At 36.5% G+C, this 18,379-nt stretch overlaps 1 protein-coding gene across 5 annotated transcripts in view; it reads right to left on the bottom strand.

Annotated features, from left to right (window-relative positions):
• TBC1D32 (TBC1 domain family member 32) overlaps positions 1–18,379 on the bottom strand; it is a 95,843-nt gene that overhangs the window by 50,802 nt on the left and 26,662 nt on the right. For all 5 annotated transcript variants that reach the window (XR_013540643.1, XR_013540644.1, XM_020794087.3 and 2 more), the window contains exons 17-23: positions 18,106–18,307; positions 17,113–17,195; positions 10,867–11,005; positions 10,499–10,586; positions 6,968–7,086; positions 5,374–5,490; positions 504–592 (exon numbers count right to left, since the gene is read on the bottom strand). Coding sequence is in view for 3 of the 5 variants with exons in the window: in XM_020794087.3 (XP_020649746.3) it covers positions 504–592; positions 5,374–5,490; positions 6,968–7,086; positions 10,499–10,586; positions 10,867–11,005; positions 17,113–17,195; positions 18,106–18,307 (837 nt within the window). In the remaining 2 variants the exon portion in view is untranslated. The remainder of the gene's footprint in view (positions 1–503; positions 593–5,373; positions 5,491–6,967; positions 7,087–10,498; positions 10,587–10,866; positions 11,006–17,112; positions 17,196–18,105; positions 18,308–18,379) is intronic.

Here is an 18,379-nt window from a genome sequence, read left to right as displayed (position 1 = left end):
ATAAAATGAGTAATTTTGTCCTCCCATTTCCTTCTTTTATTATGCTTCTATGTACTAATTTCTCTTTCCTATCTGAAAAATGAAAGACACTTACTATATAGGATGCAAAAAAAGTATATAATTCTCTATAACACACCACACCATTGTATTTTAGCTGGTAGAATCATAAAGTTGGAAAGCTGGAAAAGGCTTGAAGAGTTATCCAACCTCCTGCCAAAGTAGGAAATTCATAGTTGAAGCATCCCTGATAGGGGATCAACCAACCATTGTTTAAAAAAAAAAAACTGCATTAAGCTACAAAAATTTTAAAAAAAGAATACTGCCTGGCTGCAAACTTGAACTGCATGAATGACTAGTACACTTCACTGCTACACAGCATTCAACCTATATATTTCACGTTTCCACCCCCAACATGGAAGGATTCATAAGAACATCAACTAATCATCCTTGAATAACTAGCAAAGAGACAAGTTATTGGACCTGATGAAAACTGAACCTCTTACCTCAGTCCAAAGGTATGTGACTGCTCATAATTGAATAAAGAGTGAATTTTAGCTTCCATATTCACAATTATAAGTCTGTCAATGATATCCTGAAATATAATAACCTATTTTATTAAGTTTTAACCAAAAGTCTGCATATAGATTTTTACTCGACTGTTTTCATTAAGGTGGTGTTTTAAAGTATGCAGATGCTTGGCCAGAGAAAATTAATATATTAAAGATATGGATTTGGTCATTAATTTTCCTCATAAGCAGTTAAGAAAGAAATAATTAAGTAAAGCATTCTTATATTTTAAGAAAGGTGTTACACTGATGCAAAACCAAATTCTAAGCAAACATAAGCTCAAAAATAGTTGTTATCAGACATTTTGTAAATTCAATACCAAAGTGCAATTATTTTTAGATAAGTACATACATCGAGGGAAATACAATGAACAAGTTTCCATTAGGAAAGTCAGTTCTTAATTGAATGCTTGGTTGCTTCCTGAAACAACAGGATTTATGCAGCTTTTGTAATATGAAAGCACAAAGACTGTGCAAAAACTAGTACTAGCCAATATGATAAAACTTTGGTTTCATGCAAAATACTGTGGCATCTTATATGGTTCACAAGGAAGTTTACAAGTGAGGCAGCTGAGTCCCTTGCTCACCTGTCACCTGAGTAACAGATAAGAGTTACTCTTGAAGGCTCTCCCTCCCAAAGACCCTAAGCACAGGAATGACATTATAACTTCTGCTTTCATAGTATCAATAAAATGGTTCAATTTCTCATCCGCCAAATGAACAAGGAGTGTACTTAGTATGACACACTTAGAAGAACTTGCTGGCAAGACCTGTTGTGTTTTATGATTCTGTGGTTCCTGAATCAAAAACCTGAAAGGCTTTGCAGAGTCAACTCAAAGGATATGTTGTGTGTTGCACTACATTCTCTCCTTTTCCTTTAAGCCTGTCAGATTTATTCATCAAATTTTTCAAGCAAAGGTCCATGTGTGTAATTTGTTCTTTATGATTCTGTTCAAACAACACATTTCTACTTTGAAACAACTTCAATGGCCTATTTAACAATCTGGTTCTGTGTCAAATGTTGCCAACTTGATTCTGAATTTTAACAATCCTAGTTATGTGAAATATTTCAGGAATTATTTTACAAATGCCAACCTCCTCCCAGTGAATTTTCATGGCCTATGAGGGATTTGAACCCATCTCCTAAATCTTAGTCTGACACTCCATCCATTACACTACACTGGCTCTCTAGCAATTTAAAAAAAGAGCAAAAGAGTAACCCTACTGATTTTCCCTAGCCTTTAATAAAACTGATTTTTAAATCCTTCTGGGACTTGGATCATGTGTACCAAATTCAGAAGAGCAATATGTGATCTAATCCACACGAATTTTCGAGGTTCTATATATACACACACACACACACACACACACACACACACACACACAGAGGTGCTCATGGTTAGCAACTGAAACAACTATGATCCCATTGTTAAAATGAGCTAGTAAGACTGATCATAGTTCTGTGGTACAGCAATACTTTGCAAGCACAAAGTCCCAAGATCAATCTTTATCACCTCCAGGTAGGACTGGAAAGCTCCTACATGCAACTGTGGAAGGTCACCATGCATCAGTGGAAGTGCAGAACATGCTGAGATAGATGGACTAATGCTGCCTTAATATAAGACAGTTTCCTCTTTTTCTGACTCTTAAGAACATCCACCTCTGAGATGTAACTAGTTAAATCATGAGAGCACCTTTCCCACAGCAGCACTGGCCTTAAGTGGTTTCCTGCCTTGTAATGTATCTATCTTTCTACAGCTGACCTTCCACCTGATTTCTTAATTATTCCCAATTTGTTTTTATGGATTGTTTTTTTTTTATGGATTGTTCGGTGCTCCATCTTGCTAACCTACCTAGTATTGTTTTAAAGCTGTGTGGATGCACTTTAGAAGTGGAAAAGTGGCACAATGATTGGCATACTATTTAGGAAACCAACTGACACAGTGCACTGAGTTCTATTTTTCATCCCTGCACTCAGATAACAAACCCTAGAATCCTGCAGCCAACAAGACCACATCATACCTTCTGTGAGATTCTAGAACTTGTAGTCCAAAAAGCAACATTTCTCATCTCTGGGCTAAATGGGGGAACACACATTGAGCCCAAGAAAAACAAAAGAGCTATAGGTTGGGGACCCACATAATCAGAAGGAAACATCCATATGATTATTTCCTACATGGCCTATTTTGAAAGATGCTTTCATTCACATCATTAGAAAGAAATTGCCTCTGGATTTTCAAATTCTAGAAGTAAAATCAATATTTTTGGACAGGATAGAAGACAGAGACTATAAACAGCACTGTACTTTATCAAGCATCTCACAATCCCATGCAGTAAAAAGTCTAAGAAAATTGTATCCTGATCTGTCATAGGTTAAAATAAAACATATACAGTATATCACAGAAGTGAGTACACCCCCTCACATTTATATATTGTAGTATATCTTTTCATGTGACAACAGTGAAAAATGAGACTTTTCATTAATATGAGTTAGCTTCTGAATATTTGTTCTAAGTTTTTTTAAAATATCTTTTAAAATATTTTTACAACCAGACACAGAATCCTTTCCCAGCACCAATGCCTATTTGGCCAGGAAGGAGTTAAAAAGTTCTCCTCCTGAGTATCAGCTAATTGGGTCCTGACATACAGGGTCAAAGTACAGATAGTCCCAGGCGTGCAGCTAGTCTTGTGTCAGGAACATAGTTTCAGAAATCCAGAGAGAAAGTTTACTGAAAGCGCTCGGGGCTGAGACAAACACAACTGCTCTGTCCTTTTATAATACAGAAATATTGTGAATGTGCCTTATAAAATTGTATGCCAATCCACTGGAGATACATGGGAAAATGTCCCTCTGTGGAGGACTGTCACACCATTACCTTCTTTAAAGTAAACCTATCTTTGACTGCTTCTGTTACTTTTTCTTGGCCTCCAAATATCTGCCTTCCCTGGCTGCAAAGTGTAACAATTACCTTGTTTTCCCAAAAATAAGACCTAATCTGAAAATAAGCCCTAGTATGATTTTTCAGGATGCTCGTAATATAAGCCCTACCCCCAAAATAAGCCCTAGTTAAGTGAAACCCCACCTTCCACCATTGTGCAGCAACCAGAATATGACATGACTGTATTTGAATAAATGTAGATTGCTGTACATGAAAAAATAAAACATCCCCCAAAAATAAGGCCTAATGCTTTTTTGGAGCAAAAATTAATATAAGACCCTGTCTTATTTTCAGGGAAACATGGTATCTACTTTGAAATGCTTTTGCTGGTATGCCTGTTCTAAGCCTGCTCAGTCTTATAACAAAGTGGCTGTTTTTCCATTTTGAATGGCCTTGTTTGAAGTTCAGTATTTCAGTCCCTGCAGCCTGGATTCTTCCCTAATTAAAAAAAAATGGGTGGGGTCAACCATTCCCTTTCAAGATAAGCAGGACTTATATTTTCAGTTTGTATGAACTATTTTAAATCTGGGGACATTTAGAGTCATTTGTTTCTGCATGGTGGTGGTGAAATAGTTTTACTTTTGAAAAATCATGACTCGAAAACCCTTCACCCAAACTTTCCCAAGCTGTCTGCTACAACTGTGCCAGCTTTGATGATGATCCGAAGTCCAGTTTCAAAGTCATAATTGTTCTGTTTGGGATTACCACATTTTAAAAATTCCTTTGTAGAATGTTGGTATGTTCAAACAGCACAAGATCATTGCTACACTCTCATGCAGCAATAATAAAGGATTTTATCATAATTAGACCAATCACCTATACAGTGGTGCCTCGCACTGTGACATTAATTTGTTCCGCAAAAATTGCTCGAGAACAAAAAAGTTGCAATGCGAAATAAAAAAGCCCATAGAAACGCATTAAAACGCGATTAATGCGTTCCTATGGGCTTAAAACTCACAGTTCAGTGAAGATCCTCCATAGTGCGGCCATTTCTGGTGCCTCTTAGGCTAGGAATCTGTCCCAGAAAACAGCGGGCAGTCATGTTTTTGTCCCGGCTGCCATTTTGAAACCGCCAACCAGCTGGCCGAAAATGGTCACTTTTTAAAAATTCCTTTGTAGAATGTTGGTACGTTCAAACAGCGCAAGATCACTGCTACACTCTCATGCAGCAATAATAAAGGATTTTATCATAATCAGACCAATCACCTATACAATGGTGCCTCGCATTGCGATGTTAATTCGTTCCGCAAAAATTGCTGCAGAACGAAAACGTCGCAATGCGAAATAATAAAGCCCACAGAAACACATTAAAATGCGATTAATGCGTTCCTATGGGCTTAAACCTCACAGTTCAGCGAAGATCCTCCATAGTGCGGCCATTTCTGGTGCCTCTTAAGCGAGGAATCCGTCCCAGAAAACATCGGGTGGCTATGGTTTTTTTCCAGCAGCCATTTTGAAACTGCCGACCAGCTGGCCGAAAATGGTCGCTTTGCAATGATCGGTCATCGGAAAGTGAAATTTCCCCATAGGGAACATCGCAAAGCGATTGCTTTTGTGATCGCAAAAAATGCATCGCAAAGCGATTTCGTTGCTAAACAGAGCGATCGCTATGCGAGGCACCACTGTATATAAATAACAAGAGGAGGGAAAGCTGCTTCTGCAGATTATTTAAGTGTTACAGTTTTCCTGTGACTGCAGAAAAAAAACATACCCACAAAGAATACTCCATATGCATACTCTGTGCTGTCATGTCGCATCCAATAAAAATGGTGAAAACATATTTTGAAGCTATCATTATTTTAAGTTTGTTTCAATCATTACAAAATAATCAGAACTGTTTTAAAGAGATACAAGGAAAAGTTACTTACAGTAATGTTAGTGGGAACCTCACGAAGTGAATATTCTGATTTATTTGGGATATTTTGGTCACCTATCAGCTCATAAACAGCAGGGTAAGACAGCAAGTTTATCAGAGCTAGAAAATACTAAAACAGGAAACAGTGTGATTCACTAACAAGAATGCTTATTGGCATTTAAAACTTATTACAGAATTACTTTACTGTTCACGAATATGGTATACAAAATACATGAAGTCTCACAATTTTATGGAACAATCCCTGTCAGTGGGAGGTCTTCAAGCTCTTGAGTTACGCACAATGAATAGGTAAGTATACATGTGAGGCAGGGTAAGTTTAATTACCAAGGACTAAACACATTTTCAGGGTGCAGCATACTGTGGAACAAACTGGAAAGATATCTAAATAGAAAAAGCTGGAAAGATTTAATGAAATTAACGCAACGCCAGCTAGAACTTTTGTGATGAGAGGGCTGAGATGCAAGGAACAGGTCAAGAAAGGTGGTATTCAGCCCAATAATTCAGCACAAATCTGGGAGAAAAAAAATATCAGGGGTTGCCAGAGTTCAAACGCTAGTGCCTTTAGCCACCCCTTGTGTCACCTCAGCTGAGCTTTTAAGTCTGGAGACTGGATAAATTTGGCAAGCCTGGTTATCACAAACATGATTTAGCACCATCTTAAACAAGGCCATCTTGCACTGTAGTATGAATGTCTGCAACAACACAGTGGGGACAAGACACCAGTAGCAGATTATACTACTCGCTTCAAACCACGAGTCCCCTTTTCTCCCATATCAGGATAATCATAAAACAGGTTGCTCGCAGAAAAAAAAAAAAACAAGCTGTTCTTGGCTTAAATAATGCATTTTTAAAAAATCCCATATTCCTATATACAACATAGAAGATGGCCAGATAGAAATCAGTGAAGAAAATTTGTGCTATATTTTATAGAGACAAAAAAGTATAATAAAATAACCTGACACTTCACAAAGCAACAACTACCTCATTATACAGCAAAAACAGCCATTTAATGTTATTTTGCAAAAAAATACACTCATTTACATTCTGCCAAAGAATGTGTTATTTTGCTGAGATGCAGATTAGTTGTAAGAAATGTGGATCATGACTTTTCTATGGGCATTGCTTTATTCTGGATAATTGTCTTTATTTGTAGATGCTAGTAATTGCATTCTATATTATAGACTCTAGCTGAGATAATAAAACTGACACTGAAATGTATTCACTGAAGTTGAAGACATCCTGATGTGATTACATGTAACTCTTCTAGAACCAATTTTGTTTGCATCCTTTAAGTTACGAGGCTTCAAAAATATGAAGACTAAACTAATTCAATACTTCTTTTCTATTTGATTTAGGAAGCTAGATCCCAGCTTTGTAGGGAAAAAGCTTTAACAATAAAAGGGAGTCAAAGCATGTATACCAATCATATGCTATTCTTTTACTGTTTTTCTAATACTCTGATATATTGTAATAGTTTAGAAATGGCCAAACTACACACAACTTGAAGAAACACTATCACAAGGAAAATGTTATAATTCATTTCATCATCATATTCATCCAGGAATATGAAACAAAGGTCAAATCACCTTTTGACAACTTCGGTCAATGGGATCTACGGGTGTTGATCTAGGGTAGGTTACACGGACATCATCTCTTCCACACTCTAGAACACCCCACAATTCAGTAATAATTGCTTTTATAAACCCTAGGGGGGAGAAACAGTTTATTCATAAATTTCCAGAATGTACACAGGCAAAGCCCAATTATAGAACAATGCACAGGAAAAACTTTCTCGCATTCTCCATCACACAAGGTATGTTCAATGAAAAGGGCTAATTTGCTATTTGTACTGTAATCCATGAAAAGAACAATTATTCCTCTTCAATCATATTTCTTAAAATGGTCTCTTAAAAATGTATTTGCATAAGCTGTTCTTTCACAACACTCCTGATGTCACCTCCACGGTCTCTCTCTCTCCCTCTGTCTTTTGCTTATAGTTTGACATGAATTTAGGACCTAGTCAAAAAGATTCTGATACTAAATCGGATGGAAAATGGCTTAAAGAGATTTTATAGATGGCACTTTAAAACTGGTAAAAAGGATGCAAGAAGTTAACTTTAGGTTATAATATTGTAAGCAATTTGGGATTCCCGGTTTATACATGGAGCTGATAAGTATAATAAAAAATTGGAAAGTTACTTGCTGAACATAATAGAAACTATTGATTGGAAGGTACACATTTAAACATAAACTAATGTGATTAACATACTGTCAGCAATTCTGGTCATGCTTGGATTTAAACGGTTGATGAGTACATACAACTCTTAAATTAGAAATGCTTATGTTGAATACAATTATTAGAAGTTATTGATGGTAAGATAGATATATAGAGATGTTAAGCACATATGAATTATAATGTGAGTATGTAGTTAAGGCTCCACACATATGCACCTTTTTTCTTTTTCTTCTTTAAATTATTGATTTTTGGTGATTTAAATGGCTGATAAATATACACAACTTTTAAATTAGAAATACTCATGGTGAATATAATTATTAGAAGTTATTGATGGTAAGATAGATATATAGAGATGCTAAGCGTATATGAATCATAATGTGACTATGTAGTTAAGGTTTTACATATATACACCTTTTTCTTGTCTTCTTTAAAATATTGCTTTTTGTTGACTGTAAAGCATTAATACTCTGAAATGTAATTGGATAAATAAGGGTGTAGGAAAAAGAATCTACACATCTATCTTTTGTTGCATAACTATTTTAAGGTATATTTTTAGTAATTTTGGACTTTCATATATAAGGTAAAGTTAAAGGTTGCCCTTGACATTTAGTCCAGTCGTGTCCGACTCTAGGGTGCGGTGCTCATCTCCGTTTCCAAGCCATAGAGCGAGCGTTTTGTCCGAAGATAGTTTCCGTGGTCACATGGCCAGCACGACTAGACACAGAACGCCTTTACCTCACCACCGAGGTGGTACCTATTTATCTTAGTCACATTTACATGCTTTCAAACTGCTAGGTTGGCAGGAGCTGGGACAAGTGACGGGCGCTCACTCCATCACGTGGATTCAATCTTACAACTGCTGGTCTTCTGACCCTGCAGCACAGAGGCTTTTGCGGTTTAACCTGCAGCATCACCACGTCCCTTGGGTAATAGATAATGATATATAAATCTTAAACTAGAGTGATTCATATTAAATACAATAATAGAAATTATTGAGTGGAAGATGAATTTAGGTCTAAGATTATATTTTAGATAATGTGTGTATGTTAAGCAGTAAGGTTTGTTCTGAACTTAATATCTGAAGCATTGATGTGAAATACATGTGTGTATGTGTGTGTGTGTGTGTGTGTGTGTGTGTAGACAGAGAGAGAGAGAGAGATTGGAGAATACAGTATAGTATGGCTTAAATATGTTAGTAGGACAATAAGGTCTATGTTGTCAGAACTATATATTGGATATGATTGTATGGAAAATACCTTCCCCGCATATATGTTTTTGCCTGTTTTGTATGTTTATTTGTGACATAATAAAATAAAATAAAAAGATTTTGATTCTCCTACAGCCACAGTATTCCTCATGGTACAGTGGGGTCTTGACTTAAGAACGGCTCGAGTTAAGAACATTTTGACTTAAGAACCACTCTCATAGGAAAATATTGACTTGACTTAAGTACTTAGATTTGAGTTAAGAACTGAAAAAAACCCACGTGGGAGGCAGGGAAAGTGCAAAATGTGAACTTTCAGTTAACTGTTGACCAGTGAAAAGGGTGCCTGTCTGCTTTCTCACTCCTCCCAGTGTTTAGAGAGTGGGTTGGGAGACAGTCTTCGGACTGCCTGGGACTGTACTGCCTGGACTGTATTTTCCCTGCCTTCCCTGAACCTTTCTTGACCTAAGAAAAAAAGAAACAAAATATCCCCCTCTAGTGGTCGAAGGCGGAATAGCAGCTTCCCATTAGTTTCTATGGACGGAAAAGAGCAGATACGGATCAAATGGTTTTCAATGCATTCCTATGGGAAATGCAGATTTGACTTGAGAACTTTTTGACTTGAGAACCGCCTTCCAATACGGATTAAGTTCTCAAGTCAATACCCCACTGTATCTTAATAGATATGGTGGCATATATTTATTTACATTTCTGTCCTCCGAAGATGGTACCAGAAGTTTAAAAAATAAGAATAATACATTCTTGCAGCACTTATGTTTGGAAAGGGATTCATACAGCAGTATACCAGTAGAAGTACATTATAACCCTCGCAGGAGTATGTTGTATTATTCTCTGGCCACGACGACACAGGACACTGCATAGAGACATTCATGGCAAACAGAGATCTGTCTGCAGTTTGAATCATCATATGACCGGAATCTCTCCAGGCCTTAGCTCCTGGAGAGAAAGAAATCTAGAAATGGGAAACTAGAAAGGTTAAACTTACCAGATGCTGCATGGTAAGAGCACCTCGCTTCTCTGAACGTAACTAGCACATTAGCTGCACAAACATGAAACAGCTTGGCAAAGAAAGATAGGATTCTCTTACACCCATACAGGAAGTAAGCACATCAGCCTTCTCCACCCACAGAAAGTTGTTAAATCAAGCATAACCAACTATATTACATACACATCCCTCTGAATTCTCTATCAGGCCCCTTTGGTCCACACTGCACCATGGTGTACTCTGAACACAAAAAGGCAGCACAGACTTAATAGAAAAATATATCATATTAATGAGTCTAACTGTGTACTTGGGCTAGTAACCTCACCCTTTCTACTTCTTTGTGGTAATGCTCTCCTTTATCCAAACAAGAAAATTAAGGTTTATGATTGTCCTACAAGCCAAGAAAGTAGGAAAAGATTTGCCACTCACAAAGGGAGATTGAATGGATGGAAAGAAAAAGAAAAAGCCCGGAGGTGACATGCGTAACATCAAAGTATGCCTTGGCATTATGTCTGAACTGCTCCAGTGAGTAGCACAGAATCAATGGGCAATGTACAAATACAGATAAAAAACATAATCTGTAGCACGGGAGCTGTGCTGAAAAGAAAGCTTTATTATTAAGCTTTATTTATAATATTTTACAATAATATGAACTGACTAATAAAGCTTACCTGAATTTTGCAGAGCTACAGCCCCTGCAGCAGTTGCAGCCACTTGTGAAACAATTACCCCGTAGCCAAACTTTTCACATCCATTGACCTAGCATAAAAAATATGATCAATTTCAAAGCCCCAAACAGAAAAGTGCTACAGAAAAAGAACTATGCAAGATAATACCAGTCATTTTTATATAAGTTACAGTATGTTTGTTTTGAGAGCAAATAAATCTATAATAAAATGTGCCATTGGGCCCTAACCTCTAGATGCAGCTTTAACACAGAACAATTATGGTGTGGACAACAAAGCTTTTTCGAGCAAAGCAAGCAGTGAAAACAGTATTTTCCAAGTGTACATACTAATTACTAAATTATTACTGCTACCTGAAAATTTTTTGTGAATCTGTTGAACATGAAGGTCACACATTCATTAATTGTTCCTGTATTCTGCAGCAGTAAAAGCCCTTTTGGTGTGGCAGCAAAATTTAACAAGTCATCCAGCAATGTCTCTTCCAACACAATACTGGAGAAAGCAAGATAAACCCAATGGAGAGAACAAAACAAAATAAATTGAACAATCCACCACAAGTTAAAGTTGTAAAATAAATATTAAGATTGCTTTTTGAGGATTCCCCCCCCCCAAACACACACAAAATTCTTAATTATACTAAAGACACATGCCATTTCTACTCAGTGCCTGAAATCCTGTTGCTTTCTTTCTTTCTTTGACTTACATTCTTCCCCTTTAGTGCAATGTACAATTCTGGGGAATTTACAACAGTAGTAATAAATGATGTATATTATAAAATACAACACACACTAAAAAGTTACAACATTAAGCAAGTAAAACCGAATGGCACCAGCAATAAGGTTGCATTTGAATAGGTGCATTGAACCAGCTGGGATTTCATGAATCAAATCCTCCATAAATTAGGTTGATTCAAATGAGCCTACACTAGTTGTGACTTTCTATCTAGAGCTTTGCTGGAGTCAGTGAGAGAACTGATGGCTCCTGTACTTATGTCTTGCCTGACGAGTTAGGTGGTATATTCTAACTCTTGTGTGTCTGAGATAAGTGTATCTAGCACTGTCCTGTGGGTACTGGTCATTATGATCTCAATAGCTGCCTAGGGCAACACATTAGTCTCTAAGTCAGCTTCCAATCAGGCTTATTCTTTAAGTTAAAGCTTTTTATAGTGTTTTATACTAAGTGAGTGTAACTAGGAGGGATCATTTGGTTGAATGTAGAGCAATGGTTCATAACCTTGGAATTCAATAGCCTTAGGTTCCAATTTCCAGAAGTGTTGAGAAAGAGCACAGATTCTTAGTCATTCTAAGGCTTTTAGTCAGTCAAATCCATTCATGGGGCCAAAGCTGGACCAGCTAGAATAAATCTAGTTTTCAAAAGGAAACATTTCCCCTTTTCCCTTAAGGAGGGGGAGTGAGGTATGATATGTACCTTTCTCAGTTAATATTTTAATGAGTAAAACTCCTGTTAAACTTATTTTTCAAACATTGTATTTTAAACTTCACGTTTTTAAGAGCCTTTTTCAGGAATCTGTCCAAAAACTAATGAATTTAATGTTAATATATTGATTCGAATATGTTGTTTTCAAGCTATGACCATGGCTAATGATAATAAAAGTTTTCATCACTTGTGATTAGGTGACCTCAGCAAAAACTTTGGATACAGCCTGCTCCCTTCCTGTATCCATAAGCTGCCTCTCAACCTCTTTACCAGAATTTCAAGTATGTCTTGAAAAAGCAGGTTAGGATGGAATCATATTAATATTCAAGTCTGAACCATGCATAATATTATATAAAAAAATCACTGTTTCTCCTGTTCAAAAGGTCTTTTTGAGGACAAATTTCAGTCGCATCAACCTGGATTCTTTCTAAACAAAAAAAGTAGATGGGGCTTATTCTCTTCCAAGAAATGCAAGATTGGTCTTTTCAATTTATATTAGCTATTTTAAATCTTGAATAGTTTTGGGTTGCCTATTTCTGAACAGGGGTAAAAATGTTTTACTTTTAAGAAATCATAACTCAGAAACAGTCCCAAATTTGGCATTGAGCAGGAGCAAATGGTCCCTTATAACTACCAAATTTGGTACTGATCTGAAACACAGTTCTAAAATTATAAGTTTTTATTTAGGCTGTCCCCATTTCTAGAATTGCCTTGTAAAATGTTGATTTGTTCTGCCACACAATATCATTGCTGCACTCTCATGCAGCTATAATGCAGAAAGTTGTATAACATAAGAGCTTGGAAAATTCCCTTTTTGGATTAGAGCTCCCATCATCTCCCAATCCAAATTCACAGTTTACCGGTAAACTCTTTTTTATGCAGTGTCTGTAAGCAGCTCTGGAAGGACCAAGAATTACCACAACTGCCCAATTTACTAAGAACCTTACTTTTTACACTTCTGTGAGTTCTGTTAAACTACTGATGGCTTCATTTATTAACTAACACATGGAATAGCTCTCTTTTTCACTGATTACATATTTTGCCTTGTATCTTCACCTCTACAACAGAAAAATTTTTTAAAAAGGAAGCCTGAAATCTTAAGTAATTAATAGTCAGACCAAACATTCCAAGCTCTGGCCATGGTTACCATTTATGTAGTTTTTTAAAATGATGAAAAGGAAATATAGGGAGATCTGTGTTGGAGGTGAAAGATAAGAAGCCTTCTTCTAAAGCTGGCTTCCTATTTGCAAGTCATGGGTTACAGCAGTGGTTCCCAGCTTTGAGTCCGCAGATATTGTTAGACTAAAATGCCCCAAAGCCTTAATGACTAGCTGTGCTGGTCAAGATTTCTGGAAGTTGCAGAACATCTAGTGATCCAAAATTGGGAACCACTGGGCTAGATATGCTCTATGTCTTTTCTAACATATTATTAAATTGCTAAAAAAATTGAAAGAATAATTTAAAATATGAAGGAAAAACAGCAGTATTCTAGATTTACTACCTGAGCAAAGAAGAATGAATCCAGGGTTTGTTTCGAACTACTAGAGTTCACCAACATGGGGAAAAGCAATAAAGTAAGAAGAAGACATATGCAAACCTGCTTATGACACCTATTGCTACAATTAAATTGTTACACTGTACAGTACAGCTACTAAAAATCAACTACACAGTCTATTGATCCAATTACGACACTTTTAATTGGGCCAGTTAACAAGTGCTATTTTATTACAAAATGTGTTATTATGATAACGTTCAAAACTATAGAAAATGTCATTAAAATAAGTAGAAGCATTTATCCATAAGCTATCTGTATTCAGGGAGATATCTTGACATTACATACTATTAAGAAATGATGTGGCTAGATATCACCACCGTCAATCTTTAATTTCCAACACATGCTGAGCTGAAATCCAGTCTTAAGTCACAACTACAGTAGGCCCACTGAATCAATGGAACTTACAGAATGGACTCACCAAATCCCTACTGATTCAACAGTCCCACTCTACTTGCAAATTACTATCAGATTTAAGTCAATGTTCTGTACATAAAACCATACTGAAAACAGTCAACTATCTACCATGGCAAATAACAATTGCCTCCTCGTGCACAGGCATATAGATTTTTATAAATCAAAAAGTTTGAGATTTGTTTTTCTATTTATGATTGTTGATGTGCCACGATTTCAACAAATTTCATTTTTAGTGTATTTCAAGACACACAAATAATTTAAATGTCAGACTAGAAGAGACTATAAGTATTCATCCTGGAATCTTCAACATGCTAAGTTCAACAGATGGAACATCTCACACTAGAAGGGACTACAAGTCACCAAAATTATATCTTTCTAAATGAAGCCAAAGCATATCTCACCACTATACTCTGTAACTGAATGATATGGAAGTGACTGGGGCAGAAAAAGAGTTACAAAGGAAGATTTGAGGGGAGGCAGGTGTGAGTTCTGGACTGTCTGCAGACTTAAATAAAGGCTTTTTAGCTGAACAGCTGAAATCCTCTTACATAATTACAATAGCATTAACGCAGTGCAACTTTTGAAAGTGAGGTACTTTAGGCTGAGCAATCACTGAAGATATTATCTGTTGTGTGCTAATTCATGTGATTCAGGTCTCAGCAAAACATTATAATACTCCTGCTTTTGCATCAGGCTTCACATGCTTGAAATTGATTAAAAATATCTGCTTACACAACTTAAGAATGCATATTTTTTTTGGTTGGAAAGTAAGTTTTCTTTAAACACCCACATTGAGGTTGTTTATTTTGAAATGGTTTTGGTTGCACTTTCTTAAATTTGTTTTGGCATGTGTTCTTGTCTGTGTAGAAGTGCACCACCTGCATCACACCAGCAGAATCCCGCAAGAGGATTTTGCTCACATTGAATATTAAAAGGCAGTTTTCATTATAATCCTGCTTAAAGTAGCAACCTATATAGTACAGCATCAGAAAAAGATTCTGAAAAAAGCTTTCTGCAGCAAAATCTTTCTACTTCAAACATCAGTCTGTTTACCTGAGAGATGGTCAATTGCTCTAGCAATCACCAGGATGTTTATGCCATCAACACTCTCAGAGTTCATGATTGTATTATTGCTATTTTCACTCTGAAATATTATCTGCAGCTGTACCCATCTGCACTGAGTTCCCACCCCCAGAATGTATACTTGCATATAAATCTTGTTTAAATATTTTACTGTATGTATCTGAGGATTGTAAATGGATTGTAATACATGATAGCTCCCAATGACATAAATTTATTGGTCTTTAAGGTTCCACAATATTTGTTTTATTTTTGCTTAATTTTTGTTATATATTGGCTAAAACAGTGGATGCTTCAGCTGCATTTTAATCACGTTGTTCAAAACGTCTTTTGCATATGCTAAAGGCTATTAAGCACAGACTTCATAATGCATGCTGCATGATTTTTAAAAAATGTATGTCTCTATACTGATCTATTTTTCTTCTGAGGAAACCTCATTTTAACCAATATATTTACAAAAACTATTTGGTGTCCTGTAGCTTGACAGCATAACGACTCACTCCATTTTGTAAACAATCAGCAGATGCTGACATTCCAAAAAAAGATAAAGAAAAATGGCAGCTAAAATGATTTAAATATAATGGAGGGGGGCAGCTATAATTAATATATGCGTATACATTGTGATGTCTTCATTGCCTTGGATAATACATCTTACATAGAATAAACAAGGCATATGAAAATTAACTGCAATGCATTTTCTGTTTTAATGCAATGGATGTGGCCCAGTGATGGAGCACATGCTTTGCATGTTGAAGATTCCAGGATGAATTCTTGGCTAAGGGTGTAATGGGTACTTGGCCATTTTTGCCATCCCATGGTTTTTTTACTTTGTTTTGTTTTTGACATTTTGCCTGTCAGCAAAACCCTCCAGGACGCTCATGGAGACTACAAAATTTCATGGAGCAGAAGCAAGGACAAATGTCAATCACTGCACCTCCCACCTCCACTACCTCTTCTTGCCAATTTTCTGCACAAGATTAAATTTGACAGGCCTATCTTGCTTGTGCAGATCTTTTTGTTGCTTTTGTCAATTTCAAGTGCCTGCACTAGTCATTTTCAAACTGCAGTACTAGTTAGAGCAGTATAAGAGCCTGAAATGATAAGAACTACAAAGAGATACAAAAGTCCTGCAAAGAATAATATTCAAGCACAAACAGTGCAATCTTAATCTTCTGCAGGAAGCAGTAGCAAAGATTTATTTAGAGGAGCTAATAAGGAATCCTTCAGAGAATGGTAGACATGTAAGCCTGCTGTAGCACAAAAGAAGTCTTGCAGTATCTTTAAGACTAACTAGTTTCATTTTTCATAAGCTTTCATGTGCCCAAGCAAACTTTTTCACATGAATAGAGTGGCTGTTCTCTGGGGGGTTTAAAACTGTTGGCCGGGAAAGTCTTATCTCTTGATAGTCAAGAGGTGTCATCAAGTCCACCAAACAATTTTCATTTAGAAGCAAAGCAAGTATTGAATTTTCATGCAGTAGTCCTTTGTTTTCACCAGCGAATACAAAAGTAGTAAAAACCCATACTATACCTTTCAATGTGTGATGTCTGATCCATCATTTATTACCTCATTCCAAAAACTGGCTGCCTTGGGACTTTACAACCACATATGTAATATTGCTTCTTAGTCCCCACAGCCCTCTAATGCTTGGGTGAAAGTCTCCATACACACATGGATAACTTAACAGTACATAACCATAAACATCATAATCATCACCATGTGCCAACAAGTCAATTCTGACTTATGGCAATCCTTTTCAGGATTTCCCAAGTAGAGAAGACTCAGAAGCAGTTTACCATTCCCTTTTTCTGGGGGCATCCTGGAGCAGTGCTGCTTGCCCAAGACCACACAGGCTGGCTCTTCTCCCTGGAGACACAATGGGGAATTGAATTCCCAATCTCTGGCTCCATAGGCAGGTATCTAAACCACTAAGCTCACAGTACATGTGATTTTCATATACTATTTTTTATTAAGTTTTTCTTTGATCTAGTTCTGAAAGATGACAAGAACCAAGAATCCTGAGTTTTAAAATGTTATTTAAATTCCATGATTGCAGATTCAAGCACTTTTATCATACATATAGACAGGATAATTTTGAAAAAAAAATACTAACAAGCTCTGTGATTCTTGGCTTCTTGTTGAAGCACAGTCTGTGCCAGCTACAGGCGTAGGAATTCTCTCTGAAAGCAAACTAGTCTGTCAAAATGAAACAAAAACAAATTGCAAAAAATTTAGACAAATTACAGTGTAAGCAAGACATCAATAATTCTGATCTCAAGCTAACTGTTAGTGTCAACCACAGCAGACCTACTGAACTGATGGAACTTACATAAGTGTTTACTTACCAAGTTCTAATTAATTCAAGAAGTCTACTCTAGCTGGGGCTAGCAACTGGATTTAGATTTAATGAAGACTCTCTCCCTCTGTTATTTCGCTTCTGCAACCAACCACTGAGCATTTCCTTCTACAATCAAAAACCCGTTGTTTCCTAAATGCTCCATAATCTCTGCATGACCTACACAGATGAATCAGAGTCTGGACAGAGATACCACAGGTACCTTCCCTCAGTGGTTAAAAAGATTCTGCCCTTGATCATTAAGCACAAAATACACTGATGTATCTGATTAAGTCTTCAAAAAGAGTTTATTACGAGGATCACAAAGTTATTTACTAAATACTTTTAGGATAACTCTGAAGACCAACAGTACTCTGGATCCATTTGTAGGCAATGATGCACTGGACATTCATGACCAACAATAGCTCACAAACATCTCTATAATGACTATGAACTCTTGCAAGCTCATTCGGGGCAGATTACATACATCACACCTACATACTGCTGTTTCAGTATTTCCCAAAGTCTGTAAGGATCATATGTGTCTATCTTTAACTATGTGTACTACACATATTCAAGGCAAATCATAGACCTCTCAGCTATAAGCAGGTCTCATCTACCTTTGGTACATTATAATGTTAACTGTACATAGAAGATGCCATTTTTACCATATTGTTTATATCACAATGCAACTTAAGTATAAACATTTTTGTTCATATGCCATCAGTTATTTTTATGGGATTTCACTCTGCAGAATAAGTGTAGAAGTACCTTTTTCCAAGCCTCCACAATAGACTGATGTAAATGATAAGGCAGCAGCACCTCTAAGCCTTCACAGGTACTATACATCTGGCGGCACACAAAAATGAAAGCGCCTTTGAGGACGGGCAACATCTCAGAATTGGACAAAATGGAAAATTCTTCATCAAGAAGCTTCTTAGTAAATTGTCCGATTGTATAAGCACCCCTAAGGCTACAAACAATGAAATATTTCAAAAACATTGTATTTAACTGACTTGCTTCAGTGCTATAAAGAGGATCACTT

The sequence above is a fragment of the Pogona vitticeps genome, chromosome 1 (genome assembly GCF_051106095.1).
Source record: "Pogona vitticeps strain Pit_001003342236 chromosome 1, PviZW2.1, whole genome shotgun sequence".
NCBI lineage: Eukaryota > Metazoa > Chordata > Lepidosauria > Squamata > Agamidae > Pogona > Pogona vitticeps.
The sequence above is the reverse complement of the archived record's forward strand: the minus strand, read 5'-3'. Positions and strand labels throughout refer to the sequence as shown.